This window comes from Monodon monoceros, unplaced genomic scaffold (genome assembly GCF_005190385.1).
Source record: "Monodon monoceros isolate NGI ecotype Baffin Bay Population unplaced genomic scaffold, NGI_Narwhal_1 Super_Scaffold_17, whole genome shotgun sequence".
In the NCBI taxonomy this organism is placed as follows: domain Eukaryota; kingdom Metazoa; phylum Chordata; class Mammalia; order Artiodactyla; family Monodontidae; genus Monodon; species Monodon monoceros.
This window is the reverse complement of record NW_021703773.1, coordinates 23,421,877-23,442,523: the sequence shown is the minus strand read 5'-3', so window position 1 is coordinate 23,442,523 and position 20,647 is coordinate 23,421,877. Positions and strand designations below refer to the sequence as shown.

At 43.4% G+C, this 20,647-nt stretch overlaps 1 protein-coding gene across 7 annotated transcripts in view; it reads right to left on the bottom strand.

Moving 5' to 3' along the window:
* The window catches only part of FBXO25 (F-box protein 25), a 50,908-nt gene extending 31,415 nt beyond the window's left edge, over positions 1-19,493 (bottom strand). For all 7 annotated transcript variants that reach the window (XM_029226581.1, XM_029226585.1, XM_029226583.1 and 4 more), the window contains exons 1-2: positions 19,364-19,493; positions 12,899-13,039 (exon numbers count right to left, since the gene is read on the bottom strand). In XM_029226581.1, coding sequence (XP_029082414.1) covers positions 12,899-13,032 — 134 coding nt within the window. In that variant the 5' untranslated portion in view covers positions 13,033-13,039; positions 19,364-19,493. The remainder of the gene's footprint in view (positions 1-12,898; positions 13,040-19,363) is intronic.
* Positions 19,494-20,647: the final 1,154 nt, after the last annotated feature.

Here is a 20,647-nt window from a genome sequence, read left to right as displayed (position 1 = left end):
TTCTCTCAGTGAAAGAAACTTCTCTCCCAGCAGGGCCACAGTCTCTGCTCTAACAGTCCCAGGTTACTGTTTTCAGTTGTATGTCGGTCACCTATTAAACTTAGCTTTTTATCCTCACATTACCGACAAAGGGTCAGGGTTATATTACTTTCTCCTGCTGGCCAAATGTTCACATTTGTTTTCCTGATATAAAGTCACTTTTGCATCAGTGTATTATTAGCCTCTCTCGCAAAAAAGATATTAAAAAAAGGTCCAATTTTTTTAAGTTAAAAAAAAATGCAAAACCTGTCTGGTTTTAGCATTAGCACTTCTGTCCTAAACATCTCATGTGACATGCTTAAGGAATCTGATGCAGACATGATGCATGAAGGGAGCAGCAGGCAGATGGCAGGATGGGATACTGAAGACCAAGGTGGACAGCGGCCCAGGCAGCCCCACGGCTCTGCCAGCGGGAGAAGCAGTGGACACCCCCATGCAACTTGACGAGGGGAACACCGTCTTTCAGAGGTTCCAGAGGGAGCCCTCTTGGAGAAGGGCCACGTAAGAAGTCCAAGCACAGCAGCTGCAGACTCCATGAGAGAGAGCCGGGAAGGCACGAGGGCATAGCAGCCACCCTCTGCATTCCACCGATGCCCCGCAGGCGTGCTCTGATGGCTTGCCTCCAACCTGCTGCCTTGCCTGAATGACAGACCCACCGAGCACCTCATGACAGTCACACTCCCGCTTACTCTAAGAGTGCACGTCCATAACGTGAGAAAGACACAAAGACCTGACAGCAGTTCTGCAGGAGGAATCACAGGCCAGGAATGGAATGGGTTCAGGTGACATAGTTAACATACTCAAGTGAGTCAAGGATTTATCATTTAGATAAACCCAGTCTTAAAGGTAAAGGTCGCAACAAACGTTATGAATGTGCATGAACAGAGAAGTACGGCAACCAGGAAATTAGTGGAGAATCCACTACAGAATGAGCTCGGGAGGCCACCAGGACTAGAGAGGCAGAGGCAAGAAGTCTGGTGTTAAACAAGTAACATGTATGTACTTGTAGAATTACATGTTTCTACACGTACACGAAGGGTCCATGATGACAGAAAAGACACAGCAAGTGATGGCTATAAGACACATAGCAGAGAACAATGACTAACAAGGTAGGAGAGGGCAGGGGAGACAGGTCAGCAGCTAACTGCAATATTACACACTGTACGGAGCCAACAGTCAGTGTTCAAAAAGAAGAAACCAAGGATACCACACAAAGGTATTAGCATAAAGGTGAAAATAAGAGGTAAAAAACTTCCTAAATATCAAAAGAGTAAAAGCAAATAAACCACAAGGGGCCAGACTCTCTGTTGTGTGCATGAGAGAGGTGAACATAAATAAAGACAGACAGATACAGATGCAAACGTGTACTGTACATCCAAAACATTAATTTCAGGGAACTGAGGCCAAACGGAGCAGTAAGCGTGAAGGGGGTTGGCTCACTTTTAAAGGAAAAGTGTTTGGGGTTGGCTCACAAAGCAAAACAAACACCATACCGAATACGCACACATATAAAAGGATGGGGAAGTACACATCAGCATGTACAGACCCAAGAAAGACAAGTGTGACAGGAAGCTTTATAGCATTAAATACATATATCGATAAAAAAGTAAATAATATAAACATACAGCTTGAAAGCTAGAAAAAGAGTAAGTGAACAAAAAGACAGAACTGTTAAAGATAAAAACAGGTGGGGCCTTCCCTGGTGGTCCAGGGTCTAAGGCTCCACACTCCCAGTGCAGGGGGCCTGGGTTCAATCTCTGCTCAGGGAACTAGATCCCACATGCCGTAACTAAAAGATCCTGTGTGCCGTAACTAAAAGATCCTGTATGCTGCAACTAAGACCCAGCGCAGCCAAATAAATTTAAAAAAAAAGATAAAACAGGTATTAATAAATAGTAAAAGAGTAGAACCGAAAAATAAGCCCCAAAGCTGGTTCACTGGACAAAACAAACCAGCAAGATAAACCACTAGATATCTTATCAGACAAAACAGAGAAAGTACACTATATAAAATTAATGACAAGAAGAAAATTACAAACACAGACAGGAAATTTTAAAAATTGTAAAAGGCTACTTTGTACAACTCTTTGTTGGGAAGAAATGAAACAAGTTTTTTAAAAATATAAATTTAACAAATAAAAAAATATCAGATTTTTCCCTTAGAGCTAGTTAAATACAAAGTTCATTTAAGAAGAAAGCGAGGAAGAATTAGGAGACAATTCAGAACAAGAACAGCAGTGGGAGAAGTCTAGTCCTACCTGATATTAAAACAAATTATAAAGCCTCATGAAAACTGCTTCTGGTCCAGTTCAAGATGTTGACAAAGGAGGACCCCAAACTCACCTCCTCACAGACACACGGAATTGACAGCTACATATGGAACAATTTTCTCTGGGGAAAACCCCCAAACCAGCAGAGCACCCCTACACTTCAGCTGAACAAGAAAACAACACATTTAAGTGGGTAGGAGAGGCCCTGACACATCTCACCACAAACCTCAGCCCCGAGGGGCTGTCCAGAGTCGGGAGGGAACTCCCAGCCTGGAGCTTCTCTCTGAGGAGTGAGGGACGTGAACTCACATCAGCACCCCAACTTTTAAGACCTGCACCTGAGAGACAAGCCCCCAGACATCCAGTGAGAGCTCTCCACCAGCTGCCTCCAGAACACAGTACAGAGACCTCAGCCCAAAATGCACCAGCTTCCCTGTGAAAGAGGCCTGTCAGTTTACCTTCAGCTATGGCCGGAGGGGCAGGGTGCTAATGAAATACTCATCTGGGGGCTGACTGCAACCCTCTCTAGAGACAGGAGCCTGGCAGGCACCACATTCATACTCTCTCCCTGCCCCACTGTGGGTCATCAGCATCTCTGAGTGAGGAACAATGCACACATCTGGTACGCGGACTGTCATGGCTGCTGCCCAGAGAACCCAACCCTTGATAGCCTGGCTCTGGTGGCCAGTGGCGCTGTGTTCATGGGTTCAACAGGACAATAGCAGAGAAGGAAACCATTCTTAACTGGCTACCCCAGGGCTCAACTCAGAGGAAACCGACAGAAAAGCCCACCTCCCAGTCTTCCCCTGAGAGGTATATGTGCGTACTTCAAAAGCTGCTGCCTCAGGGTCTGACTTCCAATCAGCTTGAATCTAGGTAACAACTGATATACTCCCCTTTGCGACACTGACAGGTCTTGGCACACCCTCAACTACTGAGAGAGACTAAAAATAAAGTAGGCTGATTGGACAATCACAGAGGTTTGAGAGACAACCAAGAGCTGGGGCAGGGTTGAACAGTAAGGTTCATCTCCTACACCAGGCCACTCCTTCAAGACTGGAGGAGGTGGCTGTTTTATCTAATGCACAGAAACCAACACAGAGAGTCAAGGAAAATGAAGAAACAGAGGACTATGTTCCAAATCAAAGAACGAGATAAAACCTCAGGGAAAAAAACCTTAATAAAATGGAAATAAGTAATTTACCTGATAAAGGTTCAAAATAATGGTCATGAAGATGCTCACTGAGCTCTGGAGAAGGATAAATGATGAACAAAATAAGAATTTCAACAAAGAGAAAATATAAGAGTACCTAATAGACGTCACAAAGCAGAAGAATACAATAACTGAACTGAAAAATACAACAGAGGGGTTTCAAAGCAGACTAAATGAAGCAGAAGAAAATACCAGTGACTCAAAGACAGGGAGTGGAACTTACCCAATCAGAGCAGCCAAAAGAAAAAAGAATGAAAAAGAATGAAGATACCTTAAGGCATTCTGGGACAACATCAAGCAGACCAACATTCACATTACAGGGGTCCCAGAGGAGAAGAGAGAAAGAGGCAGAAAACTTACTTGAAGAAATAATGGCTGAAAACTTCCCTAACCTGGAGAAAGAAACACACATTCAGATCCAGGAAGCTCAGAGAGTTCCATATAAGATGAACCCAAAGAAAGCCACACCAAGATACATTATGATTAAAGTGTCGAAAGTTAAAAACAAGAGAAGAGTCTTAAAAGCAGCAAGAGAAAAGCAATTCCTTACATACAAGGGAATCTCCATAAGAATATCAGCAGATTTTTCAGTAGCAACTCTGTAGGCCAGAAGGGAGTGGAACAATATATTCAAAGTGCTGGAAAAAAAACAAAAAACCTACCAACCAAGAATACTCTACTCAGTAAATTGTCCTTCAGAATTGAGAAGAAATAAAGAATTTTCCAGAGAAGCAAAAGTTAAAGGAGTTCATCATGACTAGAACAGCCCTACAAGAAATATTAAAGGGATGCCTTTAAGCCGAAATGAAAGGGTGCTAAATACAAAGAGGGAAACATGAAAGTATAAATCCCACTTGTAAAGGTAAAAATACAGTAAAGTTAAGAATAATCTAATGTAAAGGCAGTGGGTTAATCACTCATAAAGACAGTATGCAGGTTAAAAAACAAAAATATTAGTAGTAAAAATAACTATGACTACAATAATTTGTTAATGGATACACAACATAGAAAGATGTAAATCGACACCAAAAATATAAAACGTGGAGGGAGAGTAAAAATGTAGCTTTAGAATGCATTCAAAACATAAGATGTTATCAACTTAAAACAGACTATTACAAATACAGGTTGTTTTATGTAAGGCCTGTGGTAACCACGAAGCAAAAATCTATAGTAGATACACAAAAGATAAAGACACAGGGAACTAAGCATACCACTAAAGAAAGTCATCAAACCACAAAGGAAGTAAACAAGAGAAGAAGAAAGGAACAAAGGAATTACAAAACAGCCAGAAATTAACAAAATGGCAATAAGTACATACCAATCAATATTTACATTAAATGTAAATGGACTAAATTCTCCAATTGAAAGACACAGAGTGGCTGCATGGATTAAAAAAACAAGACCAATATATATGCTGCCTACAAGACACTCACTTCAGATGCAAGGACACACTAAGACTGAAAGTGAAGGAGTGGAAAAAGATAGTCCAGGCAAATGGAAACCAAAAGAAAACTGGGGTAGCTAAACTTACATCAGAAATAGACAAAATAGACTTTAAGACAAAGACTCTAATAAGAGACAAAGGAGGTCATTATATAATGATAAGCAGATCAACCCAACAAGAGGATATAACATTTGTAAACACAGGAGCACCTAAATAAATAAAACAAATATTAACAGACCTAAAAGGAGAAATAGACAGCAATACAACAATAGGAGGTGACTTAAATGACATATTAGACCACATGGACTTAACAGACATATATAGAACATTCCATCCAAAAACAAGAGAATACACATTCTTCTCAAGAGCACAGGAAACATTCTCCAGGATGGATCATATTATAAGGCCACAAAACAAGTCTCAATAAATTTAAAAAAGACTGAAATCATATCAAGCACATTTCTGACCCTGATGATATGAAACAAGAAAGCAATTACAAGACAAAGACTGGAAAATGCACAAATATGTGTAGATTAAACACATGTTAATGAACAACCAATGGGCCAAAGAAGAATTCAAAGGAGAAATGAAAAAAATACCTTGAGACAAATGAAAATGGAAATACAACATACCAAAACTTAGGGTATACAGCAAAAGCAATTCTCAGAGGAAAGTTCATAGTGATAAGTGCCTACACCAAGAAACAAGAGAAACCTTAAATAATGTAACTTTGTATTTCAAGGAACTAGAAAAGAAGAACAAAGCGTAAAAGCAATGGAAAAGGGCTTCCCTGGTGGCACAGTGGTTGAGAGTCCGCCTGCCGACGCAGGGGACACGGGTTCGTGCCCCGGTCCAGGAAGATCCCACATGCCACGGAGCGGCTGGGGGGCCGGTGAGCCATGGCCGCTGAGCCTGCGCGTCTGGAGCCTGTGCTCTGCAACAGGAGAGGCCACAACAGTGAGAGGCCCAGGTACCGCCAAAAAAAAAAAAAAAAAACCACAATGGAAAAAATAGTAGGAAGACAATGGAAAAGATCAATGAAACTAAGAGCTGGTTCTCTGAAAAGATAAACAAAATTGACAAACATTTAGCAAGACTCACCAAGGAGAAAAGAGAGAGGACTCAGAGTCAGAAATGAAAGAGGAGACATCACAGCTCACACCACTGAAATAAAGGATCTTAAGAGACTACTATGAACAATTATATGCCAACACATTGGACAACCCTGGAGAAATGGTTAAGTTCCCAGAAACTCACAACCTACCAAGACTAAATAATGAGGAAAGAGAAAATCTGAACAGACTGATTAAGAGTAAGGAGATTGAATCAGTAACCAAAAACCTCCCAACAAACAAAAGTCCAGGACCAGAGAGCTTCACTAGTGAATTCTAACAAACATTTAAAGAATAATTAATACCAATCCTTTTCAAAGTCTCCCAAAAAAATCAAAGAGGAGGGAACACTTCCCAAAGTCATTTTGTGAGGCCAGCATTACCCTGATACCAAAACCACACAAGCAAACCACAAGAAAATTACAGGCCAATACCAATGATGAACACAGATGCAAAAATCCTCAACAAAACACTAGCAAACTGAATTCAACAATACATTAAAAGGTTCATATACCATAACCAGGTGAGATTTATTCTAGGGATGCAAGGACGGTTCAACATCCGCAAATTAAACAGTGTAAGACACCACATGAACAAAATGAAGTAAAAAAAATCATAGGATCGCTCAATAGAAGCAAAAAAGCGTTTGTCAAAATTCAACATCCATTTACAATAAAACTCTCAATAAAGAGGGTATAGAGGGAACGTACCTTACCATAATAAAGGCCATATATGATAAGCCCACAGCTATCATCATGCTCAGTGGTGAAAAGCTGAAAAGGGGAGTTCCGTTTGCTCCACATCTGCATCACCATTTATTGTCAGCCTTTTTAATTCCAGCTATTCTGGTGGGTGGATAGTTCTACCTCACTGTGGCTTTTTTAAAAGCCTTTATTTTTTAGAGCAGTTTTAGGTTTACAACAAAACCAAGAAGAAGGTGCACATCACTGGGGTTTTAATTTAGTTTCCTTGATAACTAAAGATTTGAACTTTTATCTTACTGGCCATTTGCACGTTTGTCCAAGTCATTCTCCCAGTTGCTAACTGAGTTGCTTGTCTCTACTAAGTTGCCAAAATCCTGGAAGAACAGCTGTCAGTGTAACAGCTGAGTTCAACCAGGACACAGAAGCCACATCAATTATTTTAACTGAGAAACTTAAAATGAAAATGTACAAATATATACAAAACATTGTTAACTAGGTAACCTAAAAGCCGAAAAGAACACTGAAGCATTCCAGAGGTAGTGACTGCAAACAGCTGTCACCACACTGCACTGGGAGAGCGAAGGGCACAGGCTGGAACCAGCAGGAGGAAGCACTGTTGGCTGGTGCTGGAGTCTGAGCTCAGATGAGAAGCCTCGAGGGCCTGGGATCCACCTGCGGGGTGGGGTGGGGGCACCAGCATCTGGTGTTGAAGGGACACGATGAGCCAGGTCTGCAAATGTCAGAAAAGCTGGGAGGGACAGTCCAGTGCTGCCGACCTGGGGGGACAGGTACAGAAAGGCCCCAGCAGCAGCTGCCCCAGTCCCACCCCACAGGCCCCGTGGCACCCTCCCCAGGCAGGGCCTAGCAGGGCCCACCGGCTGCAGCGTCACAGGGAGGTGTGAGCAGGTAGAACGGAGCCGAGAAAACAACTTAGTGACAGCTTACAAAACACGATACTTTCTCCCAGTCACTGGCTTGCCTGTTGATGTTCTCAATGGTGACTTTTTAAAGCAACTTTCAAAGATCGGTTTAGACTTCAAGAAGAGTTGCAAAAATAGTACAAAGTCCCCACCCCCAGCTTCCCCACCATCTCACATAAATGCAGGACGGCAACCAAAGCCAGGAGTGGATGCTGGCACAGTACCGCTGACTCGCCCACAGACCTGTGTCTCGCCAGCCTCCCGCTGGTGCCCTTCGCTGTTCCAGGACCCCATCCGGACCTATGCGATCAGGGTACACGCTGCCCCTGTGTCTTGCTCCTGGTCATGTCACCTGGATCACTCGGTTAAGGTGGGATCTGCCAGGGTTCTCAACTGTAAAGCTACTGTTTTCCCTTTGTGAATTCATAGATATTTTGGAGGACGCTTTGCAAATATTGCTCTTCCTTAACATCTCACCCACTAATCTCAGCATCTATCAGTGGACTCGGCCTGCAGCCATCATTACTGTGGTGTCCTAATGGTGACACTCTACTTCCCTATTCCTTCCACATTCACTAACTGGAATTATTCTGTCAGGAAGAGCTGTCCCTTCTTCCCCACTTATTCATGTGTTATATCCCCATAAACTCAGGGGTATTTATCTTCTCCTTTGAGTTATAATCCAATACCACCATTATTTGCTTTTTGCTCAAATGGCTCCAGCTTTGGCCACTGGACTGCTTTCAGGTTGGCCTCTGCCCTTTTGACATCTGACATATTCCCATCCGCACCCCCCCTTTTTTTTTTTAAGTATTTCCTTACTTTTGGACACCACAAGATGCTCTAGGCTCAGCTTATTATTTCCGTAACCCAGCTCTGGAATCAACCACTTCCCCAGGAACCCTTCAAAACAAAGATCCTGGTGTTCAGTCTGCTCATTGCTACTGGGGCACCACCGCTCTTGGCCTCCCAGAAGACAGAACTGGGGAACATGTTATATTAATTCACCTACACACCGATCCCTATCTACCCACCCACCCACCCACAAGAGCAACAACCGCATGAGTAACACTGACACCACCACCACCAATCCAGCACCACAAGGTACAGTCTAGCATGATTTTGTGACTTCCTTCTCCAAAGTGAGAGATCTGGCTGTCATTATCTGCATCTATTTACTCACTCTGCTCAACCCTAGTATACATGATAAATAGTTTCAGAACTGCTAACCCACACCCTGGGGCATGAGAAGCACATGTACCACCTAGAGTGTCTGTCTATAGCCTGACAATATCCTGTCAACATGGTTTTCCCAAGTTCCCAGGTCAGCTCCTTTCTTCCACACCCACCTCAGTGTGGTTATGGGGTTCGTCTGTAACACAATCACATCCATCTGTCACAGTTGACATCATTTGGGTGACCAGCTCCCCGTCACACACATCCTGGTTGGTTTTTTTTTTAAGATTTACACAGAGCAAAATTTGCTTTTCGTGCTGCACAACTCCAGGGGTTTTGACGAATGCAGAGTCGTAAAGGGACCGGCGCCTTCCCTACAGGGCAGCTCTACGACTCCCCAAAAAGCCTCCTGCCATCTGTGTAATCAACTCCTTCCCCTACCTCTAGACCCCTCGCATCCACTGGTCTGTTTTTCACCTCTTTTTCCAGAAGGCCATATAAATGGAATCACACAATATGAAGCCTCTTGGGTTTAGTTTTTCTCACTAAGCAAGATGAAACTAAGATTCATCACGTTGTGTCAATCAACGGTTTGTTCCTTTCGCTCCTGAGTGGCCCTCCCCTGGAGAGCTGAAGAGCATGGGTGATGTCCAAGCTTTGGCAATTACTGGAAAAAAGCTGCTATTAACGTTCACATACAGGTATTGTGTAAACATAAACTTCCATTTTCCTTGGGTAAATACCTAGGACTGAGATGCTGGGTCATACGGCAGCTATATGTTTAACTTAATAAAAAAGTACCAAACTAGTCAGCAAAGTGGCTGTGCCATTCTACACTCCCATCAAGCTTACGAGAGGACATTCTTGCCAGCACTCGGCACTGCCCTCACCAGCACCTGTAACGTTCTGTTGTTTGTTAACTGTAGCCGCTGTGGTAGGTGTGTCATGGCACCTTATCTGGAAGGTGAACACTTTCTCCACACTTCTGTCTAGGCCACGTCGGCTGTCTCACTCCCCTGGAACTTCCGGTACGTTTCTAGCTGGTCTGCTGCTGACCCCTCATTGCACTGTGATCTCAGGCTCGCCGCGACGTGTGTCTTCCCAGATTGCCTGCACTTCCCTGCTGACTAATGACGTTGAGCTTATTCTTCTCTGCCCAGATTTACTTCCAAGAAATAAAAAATGGGAAAAAAGGATGAGCAGTGTGGTCAGATGAACACGCACTGACAGCAGGAGCAGAAATAGATACCACCTCGTTGGAAAATGGAAGGTGGGCCTGCCCGTGACCCAGCAGCTCCACTCCCAGGCACGAGCCCTGAGGATCTCGCGCATGCACAGGAAGGTACACGGTCAGACTCCACTGTCATCAGACGAACGGCCACACCCCAGCTGCGCAGGCTGAACACCTGCCTGCCTTTGCCGACGCCCCCCGCACTGCCCACCCACTCCACCTCTCAGCAACCTACCAGCTCCACTTGCAAAACATCTGAATCTGAGTACTTCTCATCACCCGCCACCTCCATCCTCTCTGAGCCACAGTCATTTCTCACTTGGGTCATTACACAGGCTCTTAGGAATGCGTCTATCTGCTCTGCCTCACGTCTCTGCAGCCCATTTCCAACAAAAAAGCCAGAAGGAGCCTGTTAAAACACAAACCTGAACAAAAGCCCCCTCTCTCTGCTCCAAACCACTGACCCGTCTAGCTCTGAGAAAACCCTGCTGGCCCTTCATGACCGGCCATGGCCACGCTGGCATCTGGTCCCCTGCTGCCCCTCATCCCACCCACCTTGCTGTCCCCGCTGCTCCCGAGTTCATGACACCTGCCTCGGGGTCTCTGCTCTCCCTTCCCCACCTGGGCCGCCCTCTCGGTGCCCAAGGTGTCATTCAGCTGACCCTTCTCAGAGAGGCCCCCCCGCGATACTTCCATGTACCACCCCCACCCCAACGGTCTCCCCTCCCACCCCAGGTTTTTTCCTTCACAGCGCTTAAGACACGGAACAGACCACACGGAGCTCCTTTTGTCCTTCATCTGACTGTCCCACTAGAATGCAAGCTCCTCCAGGCATGGGTTTTGCCTCTTTCTGTTTACTGCTGGATCCCAGCACTGGGAATACACAGTAAATGCCTGACATACGGTATAGACTGAGCACATACAACAGCATGTGTAATCACAAAACCAGAGGCATCTCAGGTCTGGCTCATGGAGGGATTTATCTACACACCAAAGGAGCACAGGCAGGACTCAGGCTCCTTCTGTTTCCAAGGAGCCCCCTCTGGAGAGGAGGGGACAGCCACATCCTTTCTGTGGACAAGCAAAGCAAAGTCACCTTCTCCTGGTCCCTCACTGTGAAGGGTCTGGAGTAAGCACTGGGCTGGGAAGACCAACACTCTCTCCGTTCACAGAAGGTAATTAATAAAAACATCTCTGATCCACACATCTTTGTGTGTTCTAGATGAAGCTGATAAAGATTCAGGATGAACTTAACAAAGATGAAAACTAAAAGTCCAACTGCAAGGGTCTGAGAACAATTCATTTACAACGGTCCCACCATGTTCTCTGGCAGGGAGTGAGTGAGTTGCCCACGGTCCCATCCTGTTTGTAAAGTTTATGTAAGGTTGGTAATTACATATACCATTTGTATAAAGAGAAGGCACCCAGACTTGCGAGGCACCTGGATGGGAGCAAGGTGTCTTCACTCCACCTGTGGTGGAGAGTCCACGGCTGCTGTGACACAGCCTCTGTCCCTGTGAGGACACCCACACAGAGAGGCCTCTGCCAGCACCACTTATATTTCAAATGATTTTCAAATAAGTGTGAATAGGAGTGGGTGAGTGGGAGTGTCTGTGGGGAAGGAGGGAAGGGAGACAGGAGAACATGGAGTTTATCATGCAAAGGTCTTGATTGTATGCCTCTAATTCTATGCATATACGAGAAAAAAGTATTCTTCGATATTCACAACATGTTTGGAATGAGAGGAAATAAAGAATACATGAGGAAAAAAACACATGCAAATTCCTTAGTGTAGAAGTAGCAGTAACATTCTATTTCATGCATCACAGCTTTTTTTAAACTGACATTTTAGAATTCAGAATGGCAGAGAAATGCCACAATATAAATTCAACGAACACTGTGTGTTATCCTTCCTATAATCTTAAATATAAAATTAATTTCTGCTTTAAATACCGCAAACCCCAATCTCCAGTCTAAAGGTACCAAATTCCTAACAGAAAAACAGATGACCTGTCAGTTCGAAATACACAATTGATAGTTATGCAAATGTGAGATAAACACATGCAGTAAAATGGATGACTAGACCCGTGACACTTTGGAGGAAGAGGTCTGCAGACCTCCCCAATCCTCCAAATGCTCAAATACACTTGTGACGGGGATTGCGGGTGAGCACACCACGGCCATGCGGGCCTGCTCCTGCATCCATGCAATCTCTCACTTTCATCTGGAGAAAGACCACAACCCCCAGCCTGCCCTGCAGCTCCCACTCCAGCCCGTGAGGTTTGGCACAGGTACCCTCCTCCTCTACCTTGCCAAGCGCAACGCGGAGGTGAGGGCAGAACTCCACCCTGAACCCCGCCGACGAGGCTACCCTCTGGGGATGGCAGAGCTAAAGGCCACCTTACCAACTCAGGCCTCTGACAGAGAAGACTATACTCCTGTCTCGTGCCAAGCCACTGTCACCGTGGGCCTCTGACGCAGGCCGCCAAAACTACATCTTTTAATTCCTTCAGGTTCCTCAGCTGTAATGGGAGGTTAATAAGAATAATACCTATCTCTCGGACTACTGTAAGGGTTAAACGTCTCAAATTAAAAAGAAGACGGCAGCATCTGTGCATGGGCACTAGGCGATCTACCAGGCTCAGACTTTGGCTAGTAACTTGTTTCCTTACACCAGCCTTGTGCAGGTGCGGGGGGGGACTCTCAGCCAAGCAGTAAGTCATGGGCTCCAACAGGTGAAGCCGTAAGAGTCAGGCGGGGACGGTGTGGCTCTGCTGAGCTGCGACTCACGTGCCGTGGCTGGCGCCACACCGGTCATTCTCTCCTTCAAGTCCCTCACTCCAGGGTTCACATCTTTTCCAGCCGTCTTCTGTTTTAATCCAGCTCCATCCAGGAGATCTCCAGTCCTGGCCCAAAAATGGCATAGCTCTCCTATAATTTAAGTTAAAAATGTATGTGTAATTGATGTAAGTTTCTTTTCATTTAGAACATTTATTCGTTAACTTTAACGAATACAATTCTTAATATTTAAATGTCTGCACGTGCCTTACATGCCAGCTAGACACTGAGGTGAAACACTGAAGGTAACACAGGACTTCAGTTGTACTAAAATAAGACAGATGGGGACTGGTGGATTTATTAGCCCAACCCTGCACGTGTCATGAAAGATTTCCCAGAGGTGACGTCTCAGCTCATGCCTGAAGAACAAGCAGTCAGGGAGTGAGGAAGAAAAGGAATATGACACCGAAGAGAAAACTCATGCCAGAAATTAGAAGCAACAGAACATGAAACACTGATGCTCAGCCCTGTACACAGTCCAGTCTGCCTGAGGCTGACCATGTAAGGGGGGAGTGGGGAGTGGCTGGAAGTGAGAATGGAGAGGCCACTGGGGGCAAACAAAGTCAAAGGAGCTGGACTGCACTCTGAGGACACCAAGCGGCCGAGAAAGGAAGCTCCACTCCGCAGGGAGACAGTTCAACCAGACCTGAGCTTCACAAAGACCTCAGGGCTACTCAGTCTCTGCCAGCGCCTAGTGCCTTCCTAGTAATAAATGCTGTCTGAAATTACTTACATGGCTACAGTCTGCCTTCCTCAAGAAAACGCGATGTCTTGTTCAACTCTGTATCCCAACACTTGGAACGATGCCCGGCGCACAAGGGTAGCTCAACAATCACTGAATGAATGGCTCAGAGGGGAGGGTAAGGCTGGAGAGCAAGGCAGGAAAACCGCCAGCATCTAGACTGTACAGACAGAGACCAGACGGCGTGGGGACAGAAGAAAGCCAAGGGGCCAGCTTCAAGGGTCGCTGACACTGAAGGGACAAGCAGGTGAAGACAAGCCACGAGAAAGGACACCGAACAGGAAAAGCCACGGACGTAGGGGAAGTGGGAAGGCAAGAGAAGAATGGGTTTAAGAAAGAAATGATCAACAGAGAGGCAAGTGTTATAAAGAAGCCAGTACGGTAAGAATTAAAAAGTATACATCGTGTTTAGCTACAAAAAGGTAGTTGATGACTCAACAAAAAGTTTCCATAGAGTAATGTGTTATATTAATCTCATGTCCGACAACGTAGATTTGGGATATTTCACTAATGTGGAAGTATCATATCACATCATATCATAGAGTACACAAGAGATGAAAGTGTTCAAATACCATCTCCCAAATATATTTAATGTACCTAACAAAAAATAGGCCATTAAATAGGCATTTATACTGGCTTAGAAGAGACAAAAAAATTTCAGAGGGAAATTATAACTCTTCAACAATATTCCTGTGTCAACTACAAGCGCTCAACATGAAACGTATGATGAAGTAATTTTCCTTTGTACCAAGAGGATCTCAAAACCTTGCTAAACTAAGTAATAATCAGAACACATTGTTTTCAGTCATATATTGTTTAACTGAAATTCTTTCTTTAGAAGATAATTAAAAATAATTCCTTAAATTTCAAAACTATTTTGATAAGCCTCATCTCACACACTTGTTTCACAACTACTGATCACCCTAAAATGCAAAAGCCACCACCCATGTCTAGTCCATCCAGATTATTTAAGGTTGTCTCCAATAGCAGGTGTCTGATACTTTTTCATGACGCTTCAGACAGAAGCCAGAGAATACTTTTACGAAAGAAGGCAAGTACCATGATGTAGTAGATGATGCTTAAACGACAAATTTAGTCTCATAAAACACAAACAACAGAAGAATGTCTTTGAGGACCACCTCTGACAATTGCCAAAGTTTATCTCTCAATATCATATTTAAACTGCGTTTAAAAAAAATCAAGTGGCAACTGTGCAGAATATTGCTAATAGGTCAAATACAGTATTACTTCAATGACAAACATATAAACACAGACTAAATGTGTCATTACCTTATGTGTCCCTTCCCTAAGGGTATACCAGTAAACCCTTGAGGAACTAAAAAAACAAATGAAAACCCCCTCCACACACAATATATGTAAGTATATTTAAAATATATTAAAAATATATGCGTAAAAAAAAAATATATGCGTATGTGCAGTCAAAATGTACAAACCAACAGTCATAAAATAAATAAGCACTAAGGATGTAATGTACAAAACGATAATTAACACTGCTGCACATTATATTTGAAAGTTATTAAAACAGTAAATCTTAAGTTTACTAAGAGTTCTCATCATGAGGAAAAATATTTTTTCTTTTTCTTTAATGTTGTATCTATAGGAGATGATAGATGTTCACTAAACCTATTGTGGTAATCATTTCATGATGTATGCAAGTCAAATCATCAAGATGTACACCTTAAACTTACATAGTGTTATATGTCAGTTATATCTCAATAAAACCGGGGCAGGGGGGATGTTACGTAGAAAACTGTCCCTTGAAGAATTCTCTGTAACAGGAACAAACTGTAACAACTATAAACAATTAAAATATCTAAAAGAGGTTTTGTTAAATATATTTGTTATTACACTGGGATTGTAAATGGCTATTAACAATAATTGTGCAAATATATGTTAACATGAAAAGATATTCACAGTATATTAAGTGAAAGCAAAGCAAGTTTTAGGAAAATATATGTGATACTTCTGTGTATTTCTACATGCAGGCACAAATTTATATATGTGTGTATAGAAAAAAATCTGAAAGCAGATATAGCAAAATGTAAACAGTGAATATCTCTGCATGTTTGAATTTCAAGTGATTTTACATTATTTTTTATTTGAGGCATTTTTATTTTTAATATTTCTTTTATTAGATGAAAATGTATTACCCACGTGACAATTTTTATAGAACACGACTTGCTGATCTGAAAGGCAGAAATGGTGACATTGTTAACCTATATTATTTGATTCCTGATGCAGTTGAAGAATTGTCCCCAGTATGTTTCCTTTTTTCTTTTGTGATCTGTATGCTCACAGACTTTACAAATTTATTATTTTAGTTTTTTCCTTTCTTGTAGAATTTAGAAGTCTTCATATATTTAAATTAATAAAATTGGTTTCTCATTAAATATATACATATATATAAATGTGCATACATGCAATCTTGTAATATGAGTACTAAATGAGTGGTAAAGAGAGAATAACTAAAAGAAACTCAGAGTAAAAAGCAAACCACCTGGGAAACCTCTGAAGAGAAACTAGGACATGAGCTTGGCCTTAAAGCATGGTTAGATCTTAAGTGAATGAAGAAAGGAAAAAAATACCAATCACAGAAATGGTGGGTGAAAAAAATGAAGACAGGAATACATGTGACATGTTTGAGAATAAGCGGAATAGGCTGGCTGAAATAGAGAACAGATTGGAAAGGGGACTAGGAGAACGCAGAATATCAAAATTGTTTGGACTTTATTCTCTAAATAATTTAAACTTTTTGAGCAATCCAGCAATGTGAGCCGTGCTATTTTCACAATAATTTGCCAGGGTGTGAAGGACAGACTGAAGGGGAGAACAGAGGCAGAAAGAAAAACTACTTAACAGAAACTTCTTACCAACACCTCCGATAACAAGATATTTTAAGACTTGATGACACACATTGTACTTGCCTATTTAGACACCATGCCCACTCACCACTTAATGCACTTATATTCAGGCCTCACAAGCAATCCCTATAACATTTACACTAAGTTTCTGCAGTAAAGTTAAGAGTCAGCTAGGGGTTTCCTGTAAGATAATTGATTCCTTTACAACTACCAAAACTCTACAGATCATTCATATTGACTTTAACAACTCTGTGAGAAACAAATATAGTTAGCCTGAATTTTTCAGCTGCTAAGTGTTTATATTTCCATGGGTTGGAAGGAGTGAAATGCAGCTAACTGGACCATGGAAATAAAAATAGTACATTTCCAAGAGTTTTATTTTCAACACAGAGGAAAAGATTTGTTTCAAAATAAATGTGTGTATTCCATTCCATATAGGTGTATAATCTTTATACTTATGCTTTACACTTGCATATAACTTTTTTTAAATTGAAGTATAGTTGATTTACAGTGTTGTGTGAGCTTCAGGTGTACAGCAAAGTGATTCAATTATGTACATTTTTTTTCATATTCTTTCCCATCATAGGTTATTATAATATATAACCTTATATAGTACTTATATGTAATCTTTATACTTTATGCTTTAGTTCATGAACTAAAGCAGAGATTCTGGAAGCACAGATATTACAAACAATAACAAAAAAGCCATCAGGGAAAAGAAAAAAAACAGAAAGAAAAAACACACGAGTTGCAATGTGAAAGGCTTGGGTCTCAAATTTTCAAAAATAGTCCCAGTCTGAAGCATCTAACAAGTCTGCAAATTGAAAAATACTGTTAAACTTTTGGAATGATGACAACCCATCATTTTTTATGGAAATGTATTTATCTGTTCTGCTAAAAGATCTGAATTGCTATCATGTTATAAATTTAATTAAAATCACCTTTGTTTTGATAATTTCCAAATACAAAAATAAGAACTAGAAATTACTCCTGAAAATTATTAAATGTGTAAGAGCAACTACTCAAAAGTGGCTACTCTTGTAAAATAGCTGGTACAATCTGCAATTGTGTGCACATTTCATGCCAACTAATGTCAGAGAACATATGGGGCCATCTGCTGTAGATCTTCCCTCAATCTCTATTTTATATGGCAGGACATGGGGGTGAAGCACTGCAGGAGAACAGGGCTTCATGAAGTTCATTTGCCAGTGGAAACTCCTGCACAAGACAAGAAATGTCTTTCCTTCAACAAGCACACTTTCCGTTAACTAATGATAACAGCAGCAAACATTTACTAGATCTCAGTATGGGTTAGGCATCACCCTAGACAATTTACCTCTATTATCTCATTGAGTCCTCACACTACCGTATAAGGTAGGAAATGTTGCAATCCGCATTTAAAAGTTTTAAATCTCTATTTTATAGATGAAGAAACTGAGGCAAAAAGTTTGGTGGAGCTGGGATTTACAGTCATGGAATCTCAATTCACAATCCATGCTCTACCACTATATTTTTAAAACAGCAATTCCTGAACACCCTATTAGAAACAGATGTCATAAAACTGCAGGGGTTTTTTTCTTACATTTTTTAGCTTATATGTCATACATCATCAGATATGATCTAAAGTAATGATTGATCTAAATATAAAAACACTAAGACAAGGAAAACATGACAGGAAACAGCTCTAAAAAATCTGAAAAGGTTACATGTATAACAGTACTTACTCTCCTCAATTACTAAACTGATTTTCAGAACAATAAAGCCTATACCTGTAGAGCAAGAGCTATGGCTATACACATTACAAACAGATAAGAAACAAACAAGTTACAGTGAAAATAAAAGGCACTTTCATATTCAGAGAAAAAAGCTGGCAAAGGAGTTTCTCTTCCAGTATTTCTTATACTGGAAATTTCATCATAAATTTTGAGAAAATAATTTGCATTGTTCTGAGATAAGAATGACTGATCCTCAATTTGATAAGCATTTGGCTTTTTCTATTGCTTTCTCTTCCTTACAAGATTTCCAAATAATTGAGGGTCAAACATGAAAAAGGCTTATAAATGTGGAAGAATCTGATCCAGAAAGACCATCAAGAAATGGTAAACCGAGGGCTGAGAATCAGAAATGGGGTTTACTGCAAGAAGGCCTGAGAGATAATCACAGATGCCTCACGGAAATGGAAAACCTTCCCGTAAGAGGGGAAAGTGGAACACGAAAGAATAAGGTATAACGTGTCTTCTGTGATTAGGGCTGGAGGTAAGGATTTGGAAGAGGTAAGAAAGGAGGGCTCCGCAGGAAAAGGCACGATTCCCCACACTCCTTCAAGATGAGTCTGAGCAGGGCCAGGGCTGGGAGAAGGGTCCAAACGGAGCTTACCGCGAAGAGAAGGACGCAAAATTGAAACGCGTCCGCTCAAGAAAAATAAGAAAGGCAACCGAAGAGGGGCCGGAGCAGAACGGGGGCAGAGGACGGACGCCGGGAGGACTAGGGCAGGCCCGGGCAGGTGCCCGCGCGGGAGGGGCTGGGGAGGACGAGGCCGGAGGGCAGACGCCGGAGACGCCGGGCCGGGGAAGGGTGGTCCGGGAGGCCCCGGGCCGGGGGAGGAGGGGGCCGACCCGGTGGGAGCGGGTTTAGGCGGGGGCGGGAGGGGACCTGGGCTGCGGGACGCGGAGGGTGGGCGTGGGGCTGAGGACGGGTGGGCCGCGCCGTGTGGCGGGCAGACTGCCTCCGTGCCCACCTGATGCGCGGACGCCCATAGTCCCCACCTAGCGCGCGCGGCGTCCCAGTCCTTACCTGGCGCGCCGACGGTCCGGGCCCCACCTGGCGCACTGACAACCCCCAGCCGGCACCTGACGGCGGCCCGTCCGGATTTATTGCCGGAAATCGCCCACCGCCTACCCGGGAGCGCCGCGGGGAAGCCCCGCCCCCGGCCGCGCTGATTGGCCAGCGCGGCTCCGCGCGGCTGTGTTGCTACCCTGATCCCTGAGTTGGCGGAGCGCGCGCGTGCGCAGTGGGCGTCGCCACCCGGGCCCCCCCCGTGCCGCTGCCCGCGCGTGCGCAGTGGGTGCGGCCCGTGGGGCTGGTGGGGGAGGTGGGGGCGGCTTCTCAGGTGCTGAGGGAGCAGAGAAGGTGTAGGTCACCTAGGTCGTGACTACCGGGCCGACTGCAGACAGACACTCCAATCCGCTCACCCCAGCCTGCTCAGCTTTCCAACTCAACCTGAATTTCGGGAATGCAGCTTCGATTTGCCCCCAATCCCCCTGTGCACCTCATTACCTTGTATACTGAGTTTTAAGGCCCAAGTACTTTGTATTTATAAACGATTTATTGGGGTTTTCCCAGTTAGGAGACAAGAATGTGGGGTTCCGGAGGGCAGGGTAGGAGCAGGGCCCCCGGTTCTGGCCAGTGCGAGCTCTCGGCCGGGTCGGAGCAGGACCGAGAGGCGTGGGCATTAACTAAGGCCTGAACCTCTGTGTCTCACTTTCCCCTCAAGTAAAATGGAGCCGGCAGCGGGGCTTACCTCACAGGATCTTTATGAAAATTGAATTAACATGGTCAAACATTCAAAACAGTACCTGGGGTATGGTGAGCAGGACATAAGTATTTGATCTTAGTATTTTTCTTTTTGTAAAATGTGTAAAATATAGTAGGTATTCATATTTTAGAAAAATAATTTTGTAAATTATTCCTCATGTGCTTATTACAATGGTGTTCTTTGACTACATGCTTTTAAAATAATGGGAAAGTGATTATGGACAGAGGTCAGCAGTGTTGCTTGCATATCCTCAATGTAAGAGCCGCCCCCTTCTTTTCCTAGTTTTAGGTATCGTCCATGGATGAGCGTTTGGTTCTTTCCAGTATTTTGCCGTTAAAAATAAATGAGAAATAAATAAATGAGTAGCTGTATGCGTGAGTGGTTTTGGTTTATTTTTTAAATTTGTGGGGTGGTGTGTTTGCGGGTAAATTACTATCATTGGAATTGTTGGGCCAAAGACAAGTGCAAGTGGAGTTGTGGTCGACATTGCCAGGGCAAGAGCCCCGCCGGCACCCCACGGGGCTTAGAGGAGTATGAAGTCT